Raw genomic sequence first — 21,907 nt, forward strand, 5'->3', positions numbered from 1 at the left:
TATCTCCAGGCCTGCCTGCATGGTAAAATTGCTTCTCCATCCATCTGCCTGAACCTTCCAACCAGCTACCTGTCAACTGGAGAACAGGAGAGCAGCTTATGGCCATAGGATACTAAGGGTTTCCAAAATGACACAGTGGCAAAGAATCCGCCTGCCAATGCAGGAGATGCGGGAGACTCAGGTTCGATCTCTGGGTCAGGAAGATCCCCTAGAGTAGGAAATGGCAACCCACTCCGGTATTCTTGCCTGGGAAATTCCAAGGACAGAGGAGCCTGGCGGGCTGCAGTCCATTGGGAATCGCAAAGAGTCAGACATGAATGAGCACGCACACAATACTCTTTTCCAGGTTATAACAATTAGCAATTGTTAATATTTCCCCATAATTCCTTTGAAAGTAAGTTCCAGACATTATATTTCACCCCTAAATACTTCAGCATGCATCTCATAAGAACATTTTCCTACACACCCATGATACTATTAACCCACCCAAGAAATTTCGCATTGATACAATATCATCGAATATATGGTCCATAGTCATAGCTGCCCTCCCCACAAAGATCCCAGTAATGCCCTTCATAATTGTTTTCCCCTGACCCAGGAGTCAAAGATGAAAAATTGTATTGGGTTGCCACTTGGGGAAGGATAAGTCTGGGATGAACTTGGCATGTCTGAGGAACTGCAGAAAGGTGAGGCTGGAGTGAGATGGGTGAGGAGGAGAAAAAGAAAGGTGAGTGAAGAGTGAGGAGGAGTCAGACCACTTTGGGCTTTTTAAATAAGGGGGGAAAGTTTATAGCTTATTTTATTTGTTTGTTTCAGCTGCACTGTGTCTTTACTGTGGCCAGGACTTCTCTAGTTTGGTGCTCAGGTTTTAGAGCACATGGGCTCAGTAGTTGTGGAGTCAGAGATTAGTTGCCCCGTAGCATGTGGGATCTTAATTCCATGACCAGGGATCGAAACCTGTGTCCCGTGCGTTGGAAGGCAGATTCTTAACCAGGGAAGTCCCTCCAGCTTACCCTTTTTGTTCCTTTTTTTTTTTTAACTTGATTTTCATTTTATATTGGAGTGTGGTTGATTTACAATGTTGTGTTAGTTTAAGGTGTACAGCAGTGATTCAGTTATACATAAACATTTATCTATTCCTTTTCAAATTATTTTCCCATTTAGATTATTATAGAATATAAAGTTCCCTGTGCTTTAGAGTGGTCCTTTATGGTTATCTAATATTTTACATTTAGTAGTTTGTTAATGTTAAGGGTGCAGATTTCTCTTCTCTTATATATGTGCATGGAGACCAACATTTGTTGTTTTTGATGCTTAGTTGTTCAGTCATCTCCAACTCTTTTGCGACCCCATGAACTGTAGCCAGCCAGGCTCCTCTGACCATGGAATTTTCCAGGTAAGAATACTGGAGTGGGTTGCCATTTCCCTCCCTCTCTAGCTTACTTTATTATTATTATTATTATTTTACAGTAAACAACTTAGCCTTTTATTTGCTCAAGGCCAGCTGTTGCAGGCACTGAGGCCCCAAGACTTCCAGAAGGGATTGAGGGTGCAGTCGAGCCATCCTGCCTCCCAGGTGCTGCCTGCCCCATCCTGCTTCCTGCAGATGGGAGAGTAGATAAAGTGTACCCTTGCACCATCAAGTATCTCTTCAGTTTTCTGTGTGTGTGTGTGAGTTGCTCGGTCGTGTCCAACTCTGCAACCCCATGGAGCCCACCAGGCTCCTCTGTCCAAGGGATTCTCCAGGCAGGAGTACTGAAGTGGGTTTCCATTTCCTTCCCCCCTCTAGCTTGCTTTAAATGCAATGAAAAGACATTGGAGGGTTTTAAGCAGGCAAATGATTTGATCAGGTTTATGATTTTAAAAGGTCAATCTGAAGACAATTTCTGATTTGGGACATTCTATAAGATGATTCCAAGAAAAGTGAGTGTATGAGTTTTCTAGAGATGTCATAAGAAATTACCACAAATGTGGTGGTTTTAAACTATAAAAATTGATTCTTTGACCATTCTGGAGATTGGAAATCAAGATGTTGGTAAGATTTACTCCCAAAGGCCCTAGGGGAGAACCCTTCCGTGCCTCTTCCAGCTTCCAGTGGCTCCAGGCCACTGGATCCAGATCTGATCTCTGCCTCTGCCTTCACGTGGCCTTTCCTCCTCTGAGACTGTCTTCCGCTCCTTTCTATAAAGACATGTGTCACTGAATTTGGGGACCTAGGTAACCCAGAATGATCTCACGGTCCTTAACTAATCTTGTTTCATTCCTCATGCGTGTACTCAGTCATGTCTGACTCTGTGACCCCACGGACTGTGGCCCACCAGGCTCCTATGTCCATGGGATTTCCCAGGCAAGAATACTGGACTGGGTTGCCATTTCCTCCTCCAGGGGATCTTCCCAACCCAGGGATCAAACTTGCATCTCTTGTGTCTCCTGCATTGGCAGGCAGATGGATTCTTTACCACTGAGCCGCCTGGGAAGCCCAGCTGATCTGGTAAAGAACCCTTCTCCCAAGGTCATATTCACTGGTTCTGGGATGTGGACATATCTTATTTGGAGGAGGAGGGGCACCACTCAGCCCACTATAGTAGGAGATTGTTCTAGACAAGAAACTAAGAGATACAACAGCTAAATTCACTGTTCAAACTTAAATTGGATCCTGGATTTGAAGAAGAAAAATGCTGCTGGAGAAATCTGGGTAGATTATATGCTATGGAATGACTGACTACTCCTGTTTTTAGATGTGAAGACAGGAATTGGTTGCTAAGAGAATGTTCTAGCTCTTAGGAGGTGCCTGCAGGAGTGTTCAGGGGAGAAGTGCCATGATGTCCACAACCTTCTTTCTAGAGAGTCAGTTCTGTTGTCCTCGATGTTGTTTCAGTACAAGGCAGTGACTCTGGCTCCTGAGTAAGTGTGGCCGGGAAGGAGCGGCTGCAGAGTTAGTCACACCGCTTATCAGAATAGAAGCCGGGCTTCTCATCCTGGTCTCCACTTGATTCTGCAGCTCTCTTATAAGAGATTGTGTCTGATAAGAATTTCGTGAGCACATGCATGTGCATGAGATGGGCCAGCACAGGGCTCCTGCCCCTCAGGCCAGCCACCAGGAGACTCTTTTCTGCAATCATGACCCTCTGCTGTCCACGTCCCCCACCTCCTGCAGGGAGAGGCCAGGTGGCAGCTGAACAGACAAGTTCAAAGCGTTTGCTGCCCTACAAACTGCCCTGCCTGCCCTCTGTCTGCAGGCCACGCAGGTGCTCAGCTGACGGCTGAGTCTGGCTGGGCCCGAGCTTTCCGAGCCTGTGGGTCTCCCAGCTGTTGAGGGCTGACCGTCAGCCTCTGTTAGATGCTGTCTCAGTCTCCAGGCGAGTTCTTTCCACTGCACACTACTGTGCTGACGCCTGAGCAGAGGGAAGGGAGGTGATGGAGGAAATGAGATGGGGAAGAGGGAGGGGAGGGAGAAATGGAAGTAGAGAGAGAAGATGAGGGTGGGGTAGAGAGGGGAGCAGGAGGGGAGAGCAGAAGAAACCAAGTGGGCCAGAGAAAGCCTGAGAGGACCCGAGGGCCCCCCAACGCAAGGAAACAACTGGTCAAGTGACCCCCGTTCACACCCTGGAGCCCCTAGAGTCTGGCCTGGTTCTTGTGCTAAGAGTCCCCAGCTACCACCCCCTTCTCTCAAAGGGCAGCTCAAAGTGCCTCAGGCCCTGAAAGATTTAGGACTGCCCTGGCTCCTTCTGGCTGGGCTTCCTGGAGGGAGACGCTCCTTCCAGAGGGCCTCCTTGCTCTTCTGTATCAGATCTTCTACCTGATCTCCGCAGACCAGGCTATGTCTCCATTCCCTGCCGCATGTAAAACAGAAGGAGGTTCTCTCAGGCCTGCAGATATTCTCTGTGTGCTTTCAATTTACAGCTTAAGTTCACCTAGAACTCCTGGAAAGGCTGAAAAGAAGCAGCAGATCAGTTTGGTTGACCAGGCATTACAGGCAAAAACCAAGCTAAGGAAGGGAGGCATGGAGGCTTTACTCTCCCAGGCCAGTGCTTGCGCTGCGAAGGGGAGTGTCCCATTTTATTTTATTAATGCTTCTTTGTTTGGCTGCGCTGGGTCTTGGTTACGGCGCGCGGGATCTTTTCAGCTGTGGCATGCACACTCTTGGTTGGAGCATGTGGCATCTAGTTCCCTGACCAGGGATCAAACCCAGGGCCCCTGCATTGGGAGCACAGAATCTTAGCCACTGGCCCAGCAGGGAAGTCCCAAGGGGATTACACAATTTTTTTTAAGTCTTAATATTTTTTATTATTATCTTGCTAAAAGTTTCCATGAACTATTGCATAAGGCTTTTATATTAGAACATTGATACTTTTGACAGGAAGTAATGAAGACCCAACTCAAAATGCCCCCAAACAATAAAAGGTTTAGCATCTCACGTAATGAAAACTGCACTGTGGAGAGAAGTTTCAGGACTCATCAGCTGAGGCTCTCAGCATCCCATCAAGGACCCAGGGTCTTTACATCTTTCTGTTCTGTTACGCTTGGAATGTTCGCGTTTGTCCTCATGTTGAAGGAGGAAACAGACAGAACAGGCTCCCTCTTGAAAGCAGGACTCCATCTCAGGCTGGACTGTGGACTTTGAGCTCTATGCCCAGTATCTATGGAAACGACATACCAACTGGAAAAACAGGCCCCCTGGATGGAAGAGCCCCAGGGCTCGTACCTAGACTCTCTGTTGCCTAAAAGAATACCCTAATTATCTGTGTAACCGAATAGAATCATAAATTCTATTATGCTTATTGGGGTATGACCACAGGCCTATTGATAATTGTCCACTGTTAACTACCTAGGCCTAAGGCATATTAATCACCGGTTAACTTTGATTGTATCTTTCTTTTCCTTTGTTCAGACTAGTTTCAGGGAATTTGAGGAGGTGGGTTTGGGCACAGACACTTAAGGTGTATAAGGTTTTCACAAAAACTGGTGGGGGTCCTTGGCTAAGAGGAGACTCTGCCTTGGGCCCGCCGGTGTAATAAATTGCGCTCCACTATCTGCATTGTCCTTCTGAGTGAGTTTGTTTCCCAGAATGTGTGGCTACAACAATGTCAGTTCCCTCGTGGTCGCAAGATAACTGCAGCAACTTCAAGTGTTATGTGCTCACAAAATAATGTTAAAGTTTCAAAAAAAGAAAATTGTTTCCCAGTGTTCCTTTTTTCAAGAGCACAGAAATTCTTCCAAGAACATCTTCCCACCAACCCCCATCCCGCCAACTTTATCCCACCTCTCATCTGCATAATTGCATCATCTGCTGCTTCCTTAACTAGACCCTGGCGACGGAACTCAGGGACCTCGATCAGCTTAGACTAGGAGTCACGCTGGTGCTGGAGAGGCCCAGAGGTTATGTTGGCAGATAAAAACTGCCAGCCAGGAATGGCTTGGCAGCAGACACGCCACGGTGGCTGCCACGTGTGCCTTTCTCTTCTGACATGTGGTCTGTTCTGCCTCAAATTAGGGTTGTGCCTTTGTGATCTAACAACTGAGGGGGACAATAAAGCGAAATATATTCCCTGTAGAACCTGGAATAAGGACTTGAACCAAATAGGCTCTTTAAAAATAATGAGTGGGAGCGGTGGTGGTGGTGGGAGGAATTGGGAAATTGAGGTTGACATATACACACTATTGATGCTATGTATAAAAGAGATGGCTTTCCAAGTGGTGCTGGGGTGAAGAACCCGCCTGCCAATGCAGGAGACCTAAGAGACATGGGTTCGATCCCTGGGTTGGGAAGATCCTTGGAGGAGGGCATGGTAACCCACTCCAGCATTCTGGCCTGGAGAATCCCATGGACAGAGGAGCCTGGTGAGTGGACTACAGTCCATAGTGTTGCAAAGAGTTGGGCATGACTAAAGCGACTTAGTATGCATGCATAATATGGATAACCAACGAGAACATATTGTGGAGCACAGGGGACTCTACTTAATGTACTACGGTGACTTGAATGGGAAGGAAGTCCAAAAGGGAGGGGATATATGTACATGTATGGTGATTCATTTTGCTGTACAACAGAAACTAACACAGCACTGTAAAGTGACTATACTCCAGTGAAAATTAAAAAATGAATGAGAAGAGAATGGATGCGTGTATATGTATGGTGGAGTTCTTTCCCTGTTCACCTGAAACTACCACGACATCATAAATGGGCTATACCCAAATACAAAATACAGAATTTAAAGTTTGAAAACAATGAATTAAACTTAAAAACTGCAATAATTTTTATAATGGTACAATTGGACATGATTACCTTTGTCAAAGGCATTTCAGTATCAGCTTACTGTTGAGCTAGACATCTCCCTTAATGAGATATTTGATAAGAACAGAGTGGAGCTGGCCCGGGTGGGAGGAGGGGAAAGGTGACGGCAAAGAGATTGTGTATTTATGCTCACCTTCCCAATGAGTTAAACTAATTTGTGAATGTAGATAAAATTCTCATGTAATTAGGAATGCTTGATATTCTGTTCTCATTTTAATAAGAGAGAGAGAAAGAAGTCATCTGGTGGTGAGGCAAGTGTTCAAAAGCATTTTCCATATTATGACTACCAAAGACACATCTCTAGTTCTGTAAGACTCCTCGCTGCTGAACAGTTCTCTCCTGCTGCAGTCAGAGGGAGCGTTAGAGGAGGAAATAACCATTTTCCAGAACCTGCTCAGGGCTGACAAACTCAGAGGAATGAATGGGGCAGTGACAGGCTAATGAGATGTCAGCCAAGGGGACTTTCTCCACGGGGCTGAAAATGGGAACCTTCCCCACACTGACGCACTGGGTGTATTTTCCCTTCATCTTCTTCTGCCCTGGGCCTCCCAGACAGGAACTCTGGCAGTGGGCTCCAGGAGCCATCTGCCTGGGTCATCTCTGCCAACTTCACTGTGTGGCCTTGGCTGGCAGGAGCTGACCACCCTGCCCTGGTGCTCAGGGGGGCAGTGCTCCAGGTGAGAGCTGTCCTGTCTGTGTGGTGGCTGGCGTCCTGTCAGCACAAGTCCAGCCAGGCGACAGCAGATACCCTCCAAGGACCGACTCTGTGTCTGTATGATCTGAGAGCTGATTCACTGAGCTCAGAAGAAGACTTGAAAAAAGGCCCCCTCACTCAGGAAGCTATAGCCTGGATAGTGAGAGGCAGCTGACTTTGCTCCTCTGGGTCACCCGGTCCCAGGAATGAGGCTCCTGACAACAGCAAGCTGAGATCTCTGTTCTCCAACCCTGGCTCCACCCAGCACTCCACAGGAGGGCTAGCCTCCTCCCAGGGAACTGGAAAGACTGCCAGGCACAGTGACCACCTCCCTGGGGCTGCTGGGCAGAGTGGAGTACTGCTTTGGAGTCAGAGTTCTTTTGGCTGTTTGCTCTGTAGCCTTAATTTACATGCTTAATCTCTCTAAGGTTAGATTTCCTCAGCTGTGGAAATGGGTGTGAGCACGTCCCCTCCTCACAGGTGTGAAGATCATGAAACACCCAAGAAGGGAAAGGCATTCCCCCTACCCTGACAGAGCTTCCCCCTTCTCCCACAACCCCAGGCGCGGCCTCCACGCACCTAGAGGCCTGAAGACACACTCCCTCTGAGCTTAACCCCACCTGGCCACCTCTGGCCTGAAAGGGGCCTGTTTGACAGATTTCCACTGGTGCAGAGACACCTGCCAGTTGCTTCCCAAACAGGACAACCGGCACACTGGCCAGCATCGCTGGTCCTCCCAGTTACTCTCTCCTCCTCACCCGAACTCGAATCGCAGCTCTGCCGGGGTGTCCACGGGCCGCCCCCCAGGGTGGGCAGCCTCCATGGGGTGGAAGCAGACTGCTCCATCAGTCAGGTCAGGTGAGAGCAGCATACTAGCTGCGCGGTGGGTTTGATCCCTGGGTTGGGAAGATGCCCCGGAGGAGGACGTGGCAACCCATTCTAGTATTCTTGCCTGGAAAGTCCCATGGACAGAGGAGCCTCGCAGGCTGCAGTCCATGGGGTCGCAGAGAGTCGGACCTGAAGTAACTGAGCCCACACGCAGGGTCTGGCGGTGGTTTAGTCACTAAGTCCGGCTCTTGTGACACCCTGGACTGCAGCCCGCCAGGCTCTTCTACCCATGGGACGTTCCAGGCAAGTGTTGACTAAAAACAGATGTACAACTTGAGAGATGTGAGTGAAATTTTATTTGGGGCAAAATGAGGACTGCAGCTCGGGAGGCAGCATCTCAGATAACTCTGAGAGCCTGCTCCAAACTGGCAGTGGGAGAAAGACAATATACAAGGCTTTGGTGAAGTGGCAGTTCAATAACATGAAGCACTCCTTTGACAAAAGGCTTTTTGTTAGTTTTGAGGATCTGATGTCATCATGAAGGGATTTAATGCTTCTCTAGATATGAGATGCAAGGACTGAGATCATAAAATCTGTTCCTAAAAACGTTGAACTACTAAAGACCTGTCCCACCAGATTCCCTGGAGCAGAGTGCCTCCCTCCACCCTGAACTCCTTCAGGGGTTGTTGAAGGACGCAGCTACCGCAGCATAGGGTTCAGTCTCTGTAGAAGTGAAGTCGCTCAGTCGTGTCCGACTCTTTGCGACCCCATGGACTGTAGCCTACAAGGTTCCGCCATCCATGGGATTTTCCAGGCAAGAATACTGGAGTGGATTGCCATTTCCTTCTCCAGGATCTCTTCCCGACCCAGGGATAGAACTACGGTCTCCTGCATTGCAGGCAGATTCTTTACTGACTGAGCTATCAGGGACGCCCAGAGTCTGGGGTGCCAGCCAATTTTGGGGCTGCACCCTCTTAGGCTTTTTCCATCTATCCCCATCAAGCCCCGTGGCCTCAGCCCTGGCAGCAGTTCTGAGTGCAGACTTTCCATTTGTGCTCAAGGGCAGATGGGATGATTGTCAGCCACAAAGCAGTGACAGACCTTGGGGTATATTTGTTCTTGCTGCAGGCTAACTTCTATTCACTCTCTCGCCAGCACAGGGGTGGGGGAGATCATCACTGCAAGGACAGATCCCTCTCCAAGCTCCAGCTCTTTGCCCTTTCCAATTCCCCAGGCTCTGTTCTACTGGAATCGTTTTTCTCAGCTAAACTTTTCTTTCACCTTCTTTCACCCCTACACCATTGCTGCTGCTTAAAGATTTCCAGCCCCTTCTACATCTTGGCAGATTATTCTACTGTAAGACTTATGGAGGTAACTGGAGGGGCTTGCTCCTGGCCAGGGGGCTGTAGGGGGTGGGGGTGTGCACTGGTCCCGGGGCTTCAGGCTCTACAGGTGCTGCCAGGCTCTCCTGAAGGCTGAGGGAGGAGAAGGATAATAGATAAGCCCTGAACCCCATTCTCAGGGTCTCCAGCTTGGGACATGCAGGCTACGAGAATGGACCTTTCTTTCAGGTGTCGTGGGGTGCTGTGCTCAGCTGAAGCTGATGATCTGTCTCTTCCTTCTCTCACCTGGATGTCCTGTTCCCTCGAGAGCTCCCACTGTAGCAATTGGCAGAAAACCCAGGTTGGGAAGGTCTGAGTGCAGCTGGAGTGGCCAGCCTCTCCGAGGTTCACTGTTTCAGCCCAGGACGCCCATGCTCAGGCAGCAGAAGGGATCTAGCCCATCACTTTGAATAGCAGTGGCTGGCTGTACTCAAGGATGGGGCGGGTTGGGCATCGCCCTTAAAGCCCATGAGACAACGGTTGCTCTCATGACAACTCTTCCAAGCACAAAGCTGAGAGAGCTCAGGCTGGAAGCTGTGCCCCAAGACAGAATGTGCATTTGAGGGAGGGGGTTGCTGTGCCATGTGCTTTGTGGAATCTTAGTTCCTCAATCAGGGATTGGACCCGGGCCCTCAGCATTGAAAGCACCAATTCCACTGGGCCACCAGGGAATTCCCAGAATGTGCATGTTTAAAATGCTCTCCTTAAAGAGCAAGGGGGCAGAGGTGAGCAATGAGTAAGAGGTGAAAACACCAGTGGGAAAAGAAAGATGGAAGCTGAGCGCCATTTAGCAAGCTCAGTCCTGGAGCAAAGGTGAACAGACCTGCACCCACCCTCACCTGCCACTTGCTTGGCCTTCCCACTCAGGCCAGGACCTAAGCCTCAAAACTGGCTCCTCCCTTCCGCATGCCCTGGCCCTCTGATGATCGCTGTCCTTTCATTGCTCAGTTCATCCTCAGAGGCCACACCACTGGTCCCTGAGCACCGAGCTCTCCAGCCACCTGCACACTCTTCCGCCACCCTCAGCTTCTCACAGTGGCCTCCTGCCCCGCTCAAGAACCATACAGCTTCCAGCAGGTGCTGAGAAAAGCATCCAAGTTAGGGAGCTCTGGACTTCAAACTTTCTACATACATCAGTTCAGTTCAGTTCAGTTGCACAGTCGTGTCCAACTCTTTGTGACCCCATGAATTTCAACACGCCAGGCCGCCCTGTCCATCACCAACTCCCCGAGTTCACTCAGACTCGTGTCCGTCGAGTCAGTGATGCCATCTAGCCATCTCATCCTCTGTCGTCCCCTTCTCCTCCTGCCCCCAACCCCTCCCAGCATCAGAGTCTTTTCCAATGAGTCAACTCTTTGCATGAGGTGGCCAAAGTACTGGAGTTTCAGCTTTAGCATCATTCCTTCTAAAGAAATCCCAGGGTTGATCTCCTTGCAGTCCAAGGAACTCTCAAGAGTCTTCTCCAACACCACACTTCAAAAGCATCAATTCTTCGGTGCTCAGCTTTATTCACAGTCCAACTCTCACATCCATACATGACTACTGGAAAAACCATAGCCTTGACTAGATGGACCTTAGTCAGCAAACTAATCTCTCTGCTTTTGAATTTGCTATCTAGGTTGGTCATAACTTTTCTTCCAAGGACTGTCTTTTAATTTCATGGCTGCAATCACCATCTTCAGTGATTTTGGAGCCCAAAAAAATAAAGTCTGACACTGTTTCCCCACCTATTTCCCATGGAGTGATGGGACCAGATGCCATGATCTTAAGTTTTCTGAATGTTGAGCTTTAAGCCAACTTTTTCACTCTCCTCTTTCACTTTCATCAAGAGGCTTTTTAGTTCCTCTTCACTTTCTGCCAAAGGGTGGTGTCATCTGCATATCTGAGGTGATTGATATTTCTCCCAGAAATCTTGATTCCAGCTGTGTTTCTTCCAGTCCAGCATTTCTCATGATGTACGCTGCATATAAGACAAGCAGGGTGACAATACACAACCTTAACGTACTCCTTTTCCTATTTGGAACCAGTCTGCTGTTCCATGTCCAGTTCTAACTGTTGCTTCCTGGCCTGCATACAGATTTCTCAAGAGGCAGGTCAGGTGGTCTGGTATTCCCATCTCTTTCAGAATTTTCCAGTTTATTGTGATCCACACAGTCAAAGGCTTTGGCATAGTCAATAAAGCAGAAATAGATGTTTTTTTGGAACTCTCTTGCTTTTTTGATGATCCAGCGGATGTTTGCAATTTGATCTCTGGTTCCTCTGCCTTTTCTAAAACCATGCTGAACATCAGGAAGTTCACAGTTCATGTATTGCTGAAGCCTGGCTTGGAGAATTTTAAGCATTACTTTACTAGCATGTGAGATGAGTGCAGTTGTGCAGTAGTTTGAGCATTCTTTGGCATTGCCTTTCGTTGGGATTGGAATGAAAACTGACCTTTTCCAGTCCTGTGGCCATTGCCGAGTTTTCCAAATTTGCTGGCATATTGAGTGCAGCATTTTGACAGCATCATCTTTCAGGATTTGAAATAGCTCAACTGGAATTTCATCACCTTCACTAGCTTTGTTCATAATGATGCTTTCTAAAACCCACTTGACTTCACATTCCAAGATGTCTGGTTCTACATGAGTGATCACACCACAATTTTCCTTATTATTCCCCTACTTCAAATATTCCCCGCGACATACACTGGGTCAAGGACCAATACCATAACAACCTGAGACTACTGTACTTTGTGTCTCAGCCTGCTCAACCTTTCTCCAAGCAGTGACTTCTTAAAGCACAGTCCTAGTTTGCCATTGTAGATTTTGGCCAAGGACAAAGAATCAGTCCAATTCCAAGCCCTTCCCATGTGATTCCAACAGTTTATGAAATAAAGACTGCAGGAGTTCTGGCAGTCAGCCTGGCGACTTGAATTATGGCTCCACCATTTATTAGCTGTGTTACCTAACCCCTTGCTACTCCACATGTGGTCACAGCAGACCAAGAATACCTGGGAGCAATGAGTTGAGAGGAGCAGTGAAACATGCGTTACCACATGTAAAACAGCCATGGGAATTTGCTCTCTGATGCAGGCAGCTCAAACCCAGTGCTCTGTGACTACCTAGAGGGGTAGCACGGGGTGGGGGGCGGGAGGGAGGTTCAAGAGGGAGAGGACATATGTGCACCTATGGCTGACTCATGGTGATGTAAGGCAGAAACCAACACAATACTGTGAAGCAATTATCCTCCAATTAAAAAGAAAAAGAAAACCTGAGCTTAAAAAACAAGGGCAAAAAAAAATAAATTTTTAAAAAAGGCTGTATGTTTGTTGAAACTCCACTTCAAACCTACAGATTCAGCTCTGCTGTGCAAATATCACTTTTATTGACAAGATAGGGCCAGTGGGCAGCCCCACCAAAACAAATAAATAAGACAGTCCCGAGATGAAACTGCAGCGGACATGCTAATACTCGTCACCCTCATCATCTCCCTCTGCACTGTCGGCTCCAACCTCCTCATAATCCTTCTCAAGGGCAGCCATGTCCTCACGGGCCTCAGAAAACTCGCCTTCCTCCATGCCCTCACCCACGTACCAGTGAACAAAGGCACGCTTGGCATACATCAGGTCAAACTTGTGGTCCAGGCGAGCCCAGGCCTCAGCGATGGCTGTGGTGTTGCTCAGCATGCACACAGCTCGCTGTACTTTGGCCAGGTCTCCGCCAGGTACCACAGTGGGAGGCTGGTAGTTAATGCCAACCTTGAAGCCAGTGGGGCACCAGTCCACAAACTGGATGCTGCGCTTGGTCTTGATGGTGGCAATGGCAGCATTGACATCTTTGGGAACCACGTCGCCACGGTACAACAGGCAGCAGGCCATGTATTTACCATGGCGAGGGTCACATTTCACCATCTGGTTGGCTGGCTCAAAGCAAGCATTGGTGATCTCTGCTACAGAAAGCTGTTCATGGTAGGCTTTCTCAGCAGAGATGACAGGGGCGTATGTGGCCAGAGGGAAGTGGATGCGGGGATAGGGCACCAGGTTGGTCTGGAACTCGGTCAGATCCACATTCAGGGCAGCCATCAAACCTCAGGGAAGCAGTGATGGAGGACACTATCTGGCTCATGAGGCGGTTAAGATTCGTGTAGGTCGGGCGCTCAATGTCGAGGTTTCTACGGCAGATGTCATAGATGGCCTCATTGTCTACCATGAAGGCACAATCAGAGTGCTCCAGGGTGGTGTGGGTGGTGAGGATGGAGTTGTAGGGCTCAACCACAGCTGTGGAAACCTGGGGGGCTGGGTAAATGGAGAACTCCAGCTTGGACTTCTTGCCATAGTCGACAGAGAGGCGTTCCATCAGCAGGGAGGTGAACCCAGAACCAGTTCCCCCACCAAAGCTGTGGAAAACCAAGAAGCCCTGAAGACCCGTGCACTGGTCAGCCTGAAAAAAGAAAAAAGTTTAATTTTAGCTTTGGTGACAGCTGCAGTGATATCTTTGAATCCATAATCACACTGATCAAGATCTTAAAAAAAAGAAGAAAGAAAACTTCTGAACAATACTTGCTAAGAAAGCAGACACTTAAAGAGCTTTTAAGTGCTACCCGATTCAGAGAAACTTTTCACAGTCATCTCTTGAGGCCTGGAGGGAGGGGATCTGTGAAAAGGCTATTTAAAGTGAATTATTTTCATTTCCGCAGGCAGAGGAATCACCAAGTCTGGAATGGATGCAGGGCCCAAGTTTTGGGGACCGGGAGGCTCACCTCTGCTGCCCGTGCCATGACCACAGAGCAAAGGCAACCTCTTATCAGTTGGAGAGCTGCCACCAGCAGGCCTGAGACCACACTGGCCCCATACAATGGATGTCTACAGAAATTGTGGCAGCTGCCTTCTGAGCCAGAATGCAGCATCAGAGTGAAGAGCTAGTGCCCTGGTGCTAGAATAAGGCTGGCTCTGGCTCTGCCAGTTCCTTGCCATGTGCCTGTGACCAAATTCCTGTCTCAGTCTCAGTGTTCTCATTTATTAAATGAGGAGAACAGTAATCTGCTTGAGGTTGCTAGGAATTAAATGAGTACTGGAACAGTGCCTGGCACCGTCAGCACAGGTTAACAGCAAGTCTGTTCATTCCGGGAAAGGTGATTTGCTGTCAGCAATCCATGTCCTTGTGTCACGGGGGCTTTCCACCACTTAACTGAGCTCTCCTGCCTAACAAACTGCTACTCTGTGAAAGGGTGATCTTAACCCAACAGAGTATTCTCCGGACAGTCTTCACTTTAAGGTGCTCCAAGATTGTGGACATCCTCTACTGAGCCTTAGTCACTTCTATGGGTCCACCCTCTGAATGAGATCAAAGCAAGGGGCACATTCTATTTACCAGTTTCCACCCATTAAGGCTCTTGTGGACACAGTAATAAACACCAGGGACAGGTGCAATTGTTCTGGTGGTTAAAGAACTTCACTCCAGAACCCTCAGTGACTTTCACTAGTTCATTTGTCCCTAAGGCAGGTCCCGATTTCCAAGTCAGTGCCTGTAGCTGAAGCTTCACTTGCAAACAGAGGAACCATTAGCCCAATTTTGGTGTGAAGACTACGATAAACATCTGAAAAAGTATGAAGTCAAGAATGATGTAAGGCCATTCTTTTGAAAATAGACCTGTTGTTGCTGGGCTTAGTGTTATATGATTTTCCTGACACGCTATGCGCCCAGTCCTTCATTCTTGATTTTAGTTAATTACTTACAAGTTGCCTGGATGCCTAAGGAACAGACTCATCTGATTGCCAGATACTTAATTAAAATGATCTGAACAGAACCCTTATCAACTTTACTGATGTGAATACAGTTACCTTAGACTTATCGGCCTCAAGGCTAGTCTACACTGCCCTGAGCTCTAGTAGAAAAGCAAGGGTACCGCTTTTTGGGGTTCTGTCTTAACCCTTTCAAAGTTCCAGTGACTTATACTTGCTTCTGTGTCGAGGGAGCTCCCTTGACTCCACTTTCAGTGTTGCTGAAGTTCCCAATGGCAGCTGGTTCAGGTCGGTATTCCATCGGCTTCTTTTGCTGTAACTTTCTGGAGCAACATAGGGCAGCTGTCCAATTTTTATGAGTTTGATCAATTAGTTACATTCAGAGCCAGCTACCTACCACTGTGACTAAGATGACCTAAAATGGGATGCCTCAGCTTGGTGGCAGGAAGCTGCCTGATTAAGGTGAACAAGGATGTTTAATGGGCTTAAGTGTCAGTAAAACTGTTAAGGCTTCCTGGTACTCACTTGACTTCAGGTAAACTGCCCTCCCTGAGTGAGCAATTGCCCAAATCTGCCTTAGAAGACATAGGAGGAGGCCAAGCAGCACCGACTTCAGCCTCAAAAAGTTGTCCCATTGCACAGGACCGTTTGGTTTAGAAGTCCAGTTATAGTGGGCAGTGTAAAGCTCATTCCAGTGCACAAAGAATGATTCCCATAGTCTGGTCTCTCAAAACTCTAAGAGAAAACGCTCATCCTAGTTTTAAAAAAGTTCTTTGTTTACCAGTTTCCGAACTCGGTCCAAGACGAGGTCAATGATCTCCTTGCCAATGGTGTAGTGACCTCGGGCATAGTTATTGGCGGCATCTTCTTTGCCTGAGATGAGTTGCTCAGGGTGGAAGAGCTGGCGGTAGGTGCCAGTGCGAACCTCATCTGGAAAAGGAAAATGAAGCAGCCACCCATCATTAACAACCCACACAAGTGTGCTCCATCCCAGGGCATCAGTGGAATTCCCAGGACGCACCTCCTGTCCCAGATCCCTGGGATCTCACTGGGGTTACTGAGGTCAACTCACCAATGACTGTGGGTTCCAGGTCTACAAACACTGCCCTGGGCACATGCTTGCCAGCGCCTGTCTCACTGAAGAAGGTGTTGAAGGAGTCGTCTCCTCCCCCAATCGTCTTATCACTTGGCATCTGGCCATCGGGCTGGATGCCGTGTTCCAGGCAGTAGAGCTCCCAGCAGGCATTGCCAATCTGGACACCAGCCTGGCCGACATGGATGGAGATGCACTCACGCTGTGGGAAGGAAGACAGGAAGTGTCAGAATGTGACGCATCGGATGGGACATTCAGGAATGATTCACACGGAAATGACTATTAACCTTCAAGACAAATCAGCACCTTTTTGGAGGCCATGCCTGCCCAGGCACTATTTCACAAACAACAGGCCAATTCAGAGGAAAGGCTTTGGAAAACCACAGATACGTTAATGAACTACTAGACAAGGCCAGAGACCAGACTTTGGCTTTACAGCCACATTAGATATTCATGGTCAGGTTTCTACCTTCAGAATGACACAAGCTACTCTAGCAATAGATTTTCCCCAACTCCTGGGAAATATGCCTGCTGACTCCTTTGAGGCATGCAAAATTCCTCCTTCCAGCTCTGATTCATTCCCTGTGTGAGTGTGTAACTACAGCTCATTCCCATCCCTCTTTAATTCTATTCTTTAAACAGCTTCTGCCTCTCCCTTTAAAACCAGCTTAAACCAGCAAACTACAGCTGTATGACTCATGGAGAAAACAGCAGATAAGCAGCAGTTACCTGGACTTTAAAAACTGGTCACAGGCATCCTTTTATCCTTGTGGAAGTATTTAATCTTAGGGAAAAACATTTTCCTTCACTGTCCACTACACCTTGAGGGGAGAGTGGGGGAGGGTGGGCAGATGGAGACAGGGTAACAAAGGCAAGAAGTGCCACCAAGACTTCGCTAATAGCTTAAGAAATCAGCTCTTTTCTAGCAAAATGTACATCTCGCTCTGGCATTGTAGAAGAAGAGTCTATAATTTCATAAATTTAATGATTTAGGCAAGCGTTTGTTTTCCTTTACTTGCTGAACAAGGTCATTTATAAGTTACCAAACTCATTCCTGCTTGGTAAAATAAGACAGTGAACACAGAATCTAAACCCAGACTTAAGAGGAAAACAAAGAGGATTTCTATTGTATTTCCATCATAAATCAAATTAGCTGCTTGAGACAGAGTCTTTCAAGTATCCACATCAAATATCTCTTATTACATGTTCTCCAAATAAGGGTTTCAGGGTTCTGAAAGCTGCTAATAGGAATTTAAAGGCTTTGACTGTGTGGATCACAACAAACTGTGGGAAATTCTTAAGAGATTGGAATACCAGACCACCTTACCTGTCTCTTGAGAAACCTGTATGCAGGTCAAGAAGCAACAGTTAGAAACAGACATGAAACAATGGACTGGTTCAAAACTGGGACAGGAGTATGTCAAGGCTGTATATTATCTCCCTGCTTATTTAACTTCTAAGCAGAATACATCATGTAAAATGTTAGACTGGATGAATCACAAGCTGGAATCAAGCCTCCCAGGAGAACTATCAGTAACCTCAGATGACACCACTCTAAAGGCAGAAAGTGAATGGGAACGAAAGAAAAGAACCTCTGGATGAGGGTAAAGAGGAGTGAAAAAGCTGGCCTCCGGTCCCATCAGTTCATGGCAAATAGATGGGAAAATGTGGAAACAGTGACTGATTTTATTTTCTTAGGCTCCAAAATCACTGCAGATGGTGACTGCAGCCATTAAATTAAAAGATGCTTGCTTCTTAGAAGGAAAGCTATGACAAACCTAGACAGAATATTAAAAAACAGACATCATTTTGGCAACAAAGGTCCACATAGTCAAAGCTGTATTTTTCCAGTAGTCATGTATGGATGTGAGAGTTGGAGTGTAAAGAAGGCTGAGCATGGAAGAATCGATGCTTCTGAACTGTGGTGCTGGAGAAGACTCTTGAGAGTCCCTAGGACTGCCAGGAGATCCAACCAGTCAATCCTAAAGGAAATTAACCCTGACTATTCATTGGAAGGACTGATGCTGAAGCTCCAGTACTTTGACCACTTGAGGCAAAGAGCCGACTCATTTGAAAAGACCCTAATGCTGGGAAGATTGAAGGCAAAAGGAGAAGGGGGTGGCAGAGAGTGAGATGTTTAGATAGCATCACCAACTCAATGGACATGAGTTTGAACAAACTCCGGGAGACAGTGAAGGACCAGAAAGCCTGGCATTCTGCAGTCTATAGGTTTGCAAAGAGTCGGACATGACTTAGCAACTGAAAAACAATAGGAATCTTAAGAAAATTTGACATCACCTAAGAGGTCAAAGGGACTAGTCTCATAACCCCAAGACAAAACCTCCAGTTACTCATAACCTTTGACTTATGGTTCGCTCCTTCTCAACATATTCCCCATAAAGCAATTATTTTCTGCTGACCTCATCAGCAAGCTCACTATTATCTGCATCTACTTGCCCAGCTCTAAGGCTGTGGGAGAAAGGGGAGTTTGTTCTAATGAACCCATGACTTTTAACCACTGCATCATGTTTACCTTTAACTGGGCTCTGGACATTTCACAGCCGTAGAAACCAGGAAAGAACCAGATATTTGCCCATGACAGTCCCAGGTCAAGACCCACCGTAATGAAGCACTTCTAATGAAGCCTTTTGAGTTCAAAAACTTTTCATATTATGCAACAGTATGGCTTACATTGTGGCCACTGCTTGTCCTCCACTCTCCCCTGGCCACTTGGGAGATGAAGTGAGATACCAGTGATGGTGTCACTTAGTCTAGCCTTAATGGGATAATCACCACCTGTCCTTTGTGAAATACGAGTCTAACCAGTGTATGTCTTAATAGGTTTGCTGCTACTGCTGATTTCCTGCCCTTTAAACACTCCCACTATTTTCTCCATAACACATTTACCAGTGTCCTTTGGTCTGGCTTAGTAAAAAGCACTCAAGCAAGTGTTACAGTCAGACATCCTTTGGTAACTCTGGTAGTCCGTAAAAAAGGAAACTATTTATTCCTATATTCCTTTTTTAAAAAGGGTATTTTGATACGTATGATACTCATGGCCTGCTTTAGGTAGACCTCCAACGGATGATTCCTAAGATACTTGTTTCCAAAACCTCTGACAGCTAAATAGAAAATACTCAAGTTGTGTGTAATTTCATGTTTCTTTAAAAGCAAGACTACTATGTCAGTACTAGATTACTCTGTGACTTTATAAGTAAATATCTCTTTTGTGGACTTTTAAAAACCTGTAAGAAGAAAGTTTCAGCTACTAAACACCCCACTAAATTAACACTAGAAACACTAGAAATGCAGGGATAAACACGGGACAGTCATTTCCTTCAGAGGAGGAGCCTGCCTTCATCCTTCAGGTGGACTGGCGCAAATGCAAGATCTGCCCCCGCCCACCCACCCCCATCCCGGCCACATGGGACGATGGTGCAATTGGAAACTCTTCCCAGAGTCTGGCCACAGGTGGACTCAGCACCAAATCACAGGGCACAGGAGAGGGGTCGCCAGGAAACGTCTGCACCTACTATGCTGGAGCACACGAGATGCTCCAGGGATCCTTTGCGGAAGGCTGTGGGAGGGTGAGGTCACTTCAGGAAATGGGAGCGATCTGTAGGCTTCACAAGTCCTTGGGAGCCAGTGCGAAGGTTCTCCCACCTTCCTGGGGCAGTAGCGGCCCCGAAGGAATCAACGACTGGCCCCGCTCTAGGATCAAGTGGCTTTTCCACTTCCACTCAAGGCAGTACCCAGGCCGCGACTTCGAGCCCGACGAGGAGTCAGCCAGGTGAACTCGACTCTCCCAACCTGGCCACCTGAAACCAGTTTGCCCGGAGGCGTGGACGTGGCTGCACTCGCACTGGGGTCCCAACGCCCCTTCGGACTCCGCACTCTGCCCCCACACCACCGCCCCGGGACCCCCACTCACCATGACGGAGACTTGGACGGCTCTGCGGGGCTGGAACAGGGGAGGGGCCGGCCGCGAAGATCTCCCACTGACAGACTACTAAGGAGTCCGGGGGAGAAGCAGGGAGAGGCCCGGGGCCGGGAGGGATCCTATAAACCCCTACCCCGGCCACGTGTCAAGAGGGCGGGACCCGCCCCCGCCCCCGCCCCCGCCCCCGCCCCCGCCCCGGCCTCCGCGGCCCCGCCTCCCAGCCCTACACCGGGTTTTACCCTCCCGGCGGAGAGAGGAGGGGCGCGCGGCGCTCATTGGTGGGTTCAAAAGTTCAAACCAAACTCGACGGAACCAGCCAGAAGAACCAGAAAAGGGAGGAGGCGTCCAGGGGCCGAAGAATGGGCCGGTGGGGTGAGGGAGAGGATGCACTCGGCGACGGGAAAGAGAAGCGAGGCGAAGGGTGGGGACGGCAGTGGGCGACGCGTAAGCGAGGAGGGGCGCCAGCTAAAGGGAGGCGCCGCCGCGGAGCCCTGGGGGCGCGGCTCCTCTCGCTGCCCGCCCGGTCGCCGGGCTCCAGACCCCCGACCCTGGACTGGAGGGCGGCCTAGGTGGCCTTCAGCAAGTTCCAGCCGCACAGCCCCCAGTCAGGACCTCCCACACGATCCGGCTGCTTCCACCGCGGGTAACCCCGGCGCCCGCAGCTCTCGCAGTTGAGGGACTTCCAAGAGGGAAGCCCTAAGGTTCCCCATTCCAGGTTCTAATCACCACAAACCAAGTTGAAATCTTGAATCTCACCTTTTTTGTTGCTTTTCTTTCCTTGTTTTCCTGCCTCCTTTTAAATGAACCTTTTGGTTCCTAACAGCAAACTCCTTGCATCTGGTGCAAAAGCCGTTTTTCCCCCCGCCTGGAATTAACTATACTAACCCCAGGTTCCCAGGTGGCGCTAGTGGTAAAGAATCTGCCTGCCAATGCAGGAGAGGCAAGATAAGCAGGTTTGATCCCTGGGTGGGGATGATCCGCTGGAGTAGAAATGGCAACCCACTCTAGCATTCTTGCCTGGAGAATCCTATGGACAGAGGAGCCTGGTGGGCTTCAGTCCTTGGGGTCTCAAAGAGTCTGACATGACTGAGCACACGTGCATATAATAGCTTTCACTTTTCAGATGCTTACTATGCAGAGTTGTTTGTTTTTCAGACAGTGTTAATCACATGTCATCTGTTAAAGGAATGCTGTGCCTTACCCCCGTTTTTAGAGATAAAGAAACTAGAGTTTAGAGTAATTCAACTAGTTGCACATCACACAGCTGGAGCGAGTTAGGCCCTCACTGCCTTGCACTGCCTCACCCTAAGTATACCACTCTTTGTTATGGAACCCAAGTTCCTGTGTCCCTGGCACACTGAAGCCAAATAGTCCAGAACCTGGGAGTTTGGAGCAGAGAAAGATTTATTGCAAAGGCTAAAGCAAGAATAGATGTCCGGTGCCCAAAAGACTTAACCCTCCAATCACTTTCAGGCAAGACTGTTATGGAAAAGGGTCATAGATTGCTTGACCAGCTCCTGGACCTTCTCATTGTTTGGTGGTGAGGTAAGAGTGGTGTTTCCAGAATCTCAACTTTCTGGTTCCAACCAGTCTGGAGTCTGTATGCTTGTGGTGGACTTGTAGTTACATCTTCCTGGGTGGTGGGGTCTTAGTTTTTGTAGAACAACTCAAAGATAATACATCAAGTTGTTATCTTTATGGCTTCGGAAGAATTAGGTGTCCTGTGACTCTATTGTCCTAATCACTAACTGCTTGAGCTTGCTCTATGGCACTCAAGGAAGGCCTGGGAGACTTTTTTTCCCTGTTTTCTACAAATAAGATACAGAGGACATGGAGGGCCTTTTGAAATTGGGCAGGACCTGCAAGGCCTGGCTTAGTTTCACTCTGACTTCCATGCAAGGATTTATTCCTCAGAAGCATCCTTTATTTCATTTGCTTTTCTTGTTCCGGAGGATATAG

General features: G+C 48.2%; 1 protein-coding gene across 1 annotated transcript; it reads right to left on the reverse strand.

Moving 5' to 3' along the window:
• On the reverse strand, window positions 12,538-20,088 carry LOC102178426 (tubulin alpha-1C chain). The gene is given in 5 exon segments (XM_018047842.1): window positions 12,538-13,250; window positions 13,252-13,614; window positions 15,697-15,845; window positions 15,988-16,210; window positions 19,940-20,088. Coding segments are annotated over 5 exon segments (1,350 nt in total). The 5' UTR covers window positions 19,943-20,088; the 3' UTR covers window positions 12,538-12,638.

The sequence above is a fragment of the Capra hircus genome, chromosome 5 (assembly GCF_001704415.2).
Source record: "Capra hircus breed San Clemente chromosome 5, ASM170441v1, whole genome shotgun sequence".
Lineage (NCBI taxonomy): Eukaryota > Metazoa > Chordata > Mammalia > Artiodactyla > Bovidae > Capra > Capra hircus.